General features: G+C 46.4%; 1 protein-coding gene across 1 annotated transcript; it reads left to right on the forward strand.

Moving 5' to 3' along the window:
* The first annotated feature begins 3,415 nt into the window (after positions 1-3,415).
* Positions 3,416-4,345, forward strand: LOC101573317 (olfactory receptor 9-like). The gene has a single exon (XM_004647106.1). It carries the CDS (start codon positions 3,416-3,418, stop codon positions 4,343-4,345), a length of 930 nt encoding a protein of 309 aa, XP_004647163.1.
* The last annotated feature ends 642 nt before the right edge of the window (positions 4,346-4,987 follow it).

Consider the following 4,987-nt stretch of genomic DNA (forward strand, 5'->3'; position numbering starts at 1 on the left):
ACTTGTTACGGGTGGGCTTGGGTTCTGAGGTTGCATTTTGTTCCTTCTCATCATCTTGTGTAGCATTGTCTTCTGTTCTTTGTTGTAGATCTTTGCTGTAGTTATAACCTTCACACGTACTGAAGTTCCGATGCAGCTCTACAAAGTTTTGCCTTATCCATCTGCGTCTGGCTTGGGCCTGGCTGTTGTTCTCAGCTCTTTCCCGCTGCTGCCCTTAAGGGTGAACCTGTTGTGCTCCTGTGGCGAGATGTTCTGCTCCTGGTGTAGCTGGTTGGATCTATCCTCTACACTCTCTGCAGGGATTGCAGCTGCAGGATTACACCTCAGGCGTGTATGCCAGGCCTGAGCTGTGCCTGAAGGGGGCAAGGTGAAGTAGGGGGAAGAGGAAGCTCTCCTCACACACTTATTGGACCTGGGCTAGGACTGGATCTGGTGACTCCCGGAACTCGTCAGAAAATCCTATTTGGCGGGCGGGGTGTGGGAGGTACTGAGGAGTGTTGGGGGCGGCCCAAGGGCCTGGGAGAGGGTCTGACCCATGCTGAGCCTGGGCTGAGACTGGTCCCGCTTGCGCAGTGTAGCAGGAAGCTCTCCATACACTCACTGGACCTGGGCTAAGACTGGGTCTGGGGGCTCCACGAACTGGGCAGAAAATCCTATTTGGCGGTCGTGGTGGCAGAGGCACTGAGGAGTGGTGGGCGGCGGCCCAAGGGACTGGAAGTTGGTCCGGCCCATGCTGCGCCTGGGCTGGGACAGGTCCCACCTGCGCAGGGTAGCAGGAAGCTCTCTGCACACTCACCGCACCTGGGCTAGGACTGGGTCTCTCCATGCTCTTCTTGACTTGATGGTTTGTGAAGAAAAATCTGCCGTTATTCTGATGGGTTTTCCTTTAAATGTGATCTGTTTCTTTTCTTTAGCGGCTTTTAGTATACTGTTCCTATGCTGAATTTCTGCGATCTTGATTATTATGTGTCTTGGTGTGGTTTTCATTGGATTGATATTTTTTGGATTTCTATATGCTTCGGTTACAGGAATGACAGATTGTTGCCCCATATTTGTGAAGTTTTCTGCTATTACTTCTGCCCATATTCTTTTATATCATTTGTATTGACTCCTTCCTTCTCATTGATGTATATTAGTCTCACATTGTTCATCTTTGCATCGTCTTGCAGGTATTGCATTATTTTTTCCTGCATTCTAGTTGTTTTAAAGAGATCTTTTCTTACTTTTTCACTAGTTGCAATGGTGTCTTTCAGGTCAGAAAGTCTATTTTCACTTTCACGCAAACGGTTTTGCCAGCTTGTGATTGAGGTTTTAATTTCCTGTATATCACTTTGAACCTGTTTCATAGATGCTGTTTCTTTCCTACATTGTTTATTCAGAGGTGTCATCATTTTTATATTCTCCTCTTTTTTTTAATCAGTGTATTCTTTAGAAGTACTTAGTACTTCTTTGATTATAGTTACCACTACATTTTTTAGTTCCGAAATTATTTCTGATCTGATTTCTTCTATACCTTTCTGCAGTTGATTCTTTACTGTCAACGCTATTATTTCCTAGATATCTGATGTGTGATTTCCAGTTTCCTCAGTGTTAGTGTCTTCTGAAGTTGTACTGCGTGGACTCGGGATCTGAGACTGCATTTTGTTCCTTCTCTTTGTCATTTTGTATACCACTGTCTTCTGACCTTCGGTGTAGAGCTTAGATAGTTATTACCTTAGCACCAGGTCCGGGTCTATGAAGTTCGGATTCCTCCAGGTGGGTGTTGTTTGGGTCTGGCTGCTGTGCTCCACTTCTTTCTGCTGCAGGCATTAGAGTTGAACCCTTTGTGTCTCTCTGGCAAGATGTTCTGCTCCTGAATCAGTTGGGTGGGTCTTTCCTCTAGCTTCTTTGCAGGGAGTTCTGCTGAAGGGTTCGTGCTGGGCCTGCCCTCTGGGTCTATTCAAGATCCCTCGGGCCAGGTCATCTCACTCACTGGCAGGCCTGTGCTCTGGGTCTATACAGGATCCCGCGGCCTTGGTCATCTCACTCACTCGCTGGGCCTGCGCTCTGTGTCTATTCTGGATCCAGAGGGCCCCAGGTCGTCTCACACACCCGCTGGCCTGTGCTCTGTGTCTGTTCAGACTAGTGTCTTTTAACTGGTGTAAGAACTCCTCTTTTTTTGAATTGGTGGTCTGCCGAATCCATACAAAAGTCGTGTGTTGTGTTCTTCTTTTTTGAAGGCAAACTACATAAATTACTTGGAAAAACCTGTTTCATAATATTGGACATTGACCCAAGGATCCTCATGTGAGCTGTGTCCACAGTATTTTTTTCCTATATTTTAAATCTGACATGAGATCTCTAAGTTTTCTGGATGAGCTCAAACTTGTGATCCTCCTGTCTCAGGCTCCCAGATTGTTGAGCTTACTATTGTGTGCCTAGATCAAATTCTTAAAAACATTCAAAAATGAAAAAGAAAATTATAAAAACCACAGGCTGTCTTGGATTAGAAAGATTTCCCTAGCATACTGAACTGCACATGAACATGTAGCATGAGGTAAACTTGCTGTTTGAAGTGATACACTACATTTGTGGACCTGCAAATTCTCTTGGTGTTTATTCATTGAGTCACTTATGCTTGAGTCATCCTTTCATTTGCCTCTGTCATCTTATGTTGGGTAGAATGTCATCAGCCCCAACTAAGATTTTAAAGCAGTGGTTACCAGACACTGGGGAGGAATTGGGAACTAATACCAGAAATGTACCAGACAGGAGTACCCCTTGGGGCACTGGGTCAAGCAGTCCCATTTGTACTCATCTGATTTCCCTCTCTACCCTCTGCTCTGGGAATAAGGCTCTTGGGAGGATGGAGCTGCCATGATATACCTCTGGGGAGGAGCATTTGGAGAGCTATGGGGACCTCTCTGCAAATAAAAGCTCTGCAGGTGTTTCACTGTGATCTTTGGTTGTACGTCTTGTCTCTGCAATGCTATTACTCTATCATTCTCCTTCTCTGCCTTATGGTGGATTTGTGTTTCCTCTTGTCTCCTTTGGTCAGTTCTATGTACTCTGTCTGGTCTCCATTTTCTACTCACATTTTAGATCATCTTTCGTGAAGTTGTCCTCCCATTTCCAGTTTTTTGCTCTTAGAACTCAGCATCGGGGTGAATGGAAATTCCATCCCAGTGTTGTATCAAGTCTCCAGCCTCAAGGAAGATCTACTTTCCTTCAATGTCACTGTTTTATCTTCCTTCTGCTCTGAGATATTTTTCTTGGAAGAAGCCACCACAGGCCAGGTGATCACTCTTCCCAGTCCTGAGAGCTGAAATGTTCTTGTGGACTTTCTTATATTTTTCTTGCCACAGTCTGTTTTGCCTGGTTGCCTCCTGGTACTGCATGAGACCTGAGTGCCTCATTGAGGTCTGGCTTTTGGAACATGGAAAGTGACAATGGCACAGCAGTGACTGAGTTTATTCTGCTGGGGTTCTCAGGTTTTCACTCCCTCCAACGACCTCTGTTTTGGGGGGTGCTCTGCATCTACTTGGTCACCTTGCTGGGAAACTCCCTGATCATCGTCCTCACACTGGCTGACTCTGCCCTCCACTCCCCCATGTACTTCTTCCTTCGCCACTTCTCCCTGGTGGAGATCCTCTACACCACCACCATCGTGCCCAGGATGCTGGCTGACCTCCTGTCCACACACCCCACCATCCCACTAGCCAGCTGCTTCACCCAGCTGTATTTCTTGTCCTTCTTTGGAGTCACTGAATGCTGTCTGCTCACTGCCATGGCCTATGACCGCTATGCTGCCATCTGCCGGCCACTGCACTACACCACCCTGATGAACAATGGAGCATGCAATGGCATGGTGGGGGCCTCCTATCTCATGGGTGTTATCACTGGCACCACTCACTCCATCTGCATCTTCACGTTGTCCTTCTATGGTGCCAACAAGATCCACCACTACATGTGTGACATCATGCCTGTGCTGAGACTGGCTACTGAGAGCACCTTCAGGGGTGAAGTTGGGAACCTTGCTGTTACAATATCCTTCATTGTTATTCCCTTCTTCCTCATCATGCTTTCCTATACCTGTATTCTCGCCACCATCCTTGGGGTTTCAACATCCCAGGGACGTCGAAAAGTCTTCTCTACCTGCTCTTCCCATCTCTTTGTGGTGATTCTCTTTTTTGGGACAGGAACTGTGGCTTATCTGAGGCGTGAGGCTGGCTCATCTCCAGACACAGACCAGATCATTGCTGTATTCTACACAGTTGTCACACCTATGTTCAACCCTTTTGTCTATACGTTGAGGAACAAGGAGGTCACAGGAGCTATGAGAAGGCTCATGAGTAGGTTTCTTTGAGCCCTTGATAAACTTCTCTCTTCCTGAGTTCTTACAGTTAAGGCTCACCTTCTGAACATTTTCAAGGAGGATAAGGAATCTTGGATCTGCAGTCCAAAGAGTGTGGCCCACTGTTAGTGTGCCTGGTGAACTCTTTGCTGTGTGCAGAGCAAGGCCTCCATGACACAGACATGTTCAGAGCTGCACATCTGTGCTCTCATTTTGCAGCCTTGACCTGGCTTGATTGCAGGTGCAGAGCTGAGCAAACCCACACTTGAAGGGAAATTGATGAAGTGAAGGCTGTGTGTGCTGATCTAGAAATTCCTGTCTTTTTGGACTGTATTTCTTGAGACATCCCTCTTTCTTTTCCTCTCAGACATTCCTTATTGTAAGATTCTTTCTGACATCATTTGCCTCTTCTTCAACAAAACCTCCTTTTCTTCAGCTTAGCTGTCCAGCTGGATGTCATATATGACTGGGAAAGCATAGTAACTGCATGTGGTTGATTCAAAACTAGAAGTTCAGTCCCTGAATCTTCCTGGTGCTAGTTAGGTCAGGTGTCACTGGTCAGTTATTTTCCACTAACTTCATTCTCTCCTGGAATCCCTGGATATTGTCAGGGGTCATCTACTTCTCCCATGCCCTTCACAGACTTGCTCTTTG

Source organism: Octodon degus, unplaced genomic scaffold, assembly GCF_000260255.1.
Source record: "Octodon degus isolate 3935 unplaced genomic scaffold, OctDeg1.0 scaffold00287, whole genome shotgun sequence".
Lineage (NCBI taxonomy): Eukaryota > Metazoa > Chordata > Mammalia > Rodentia > Octodontidae > Octodon > Octodon degus.

Excerpts from the sequence above, each read along its gene's own strand:
- LOC101573317 (XM_004647106.1), top strand. The coding sequence starts at position 3,416 with ATGGAAAGTGACAATGGCACAGCAGTGACTGAGTTTATTCTGCTGGGG.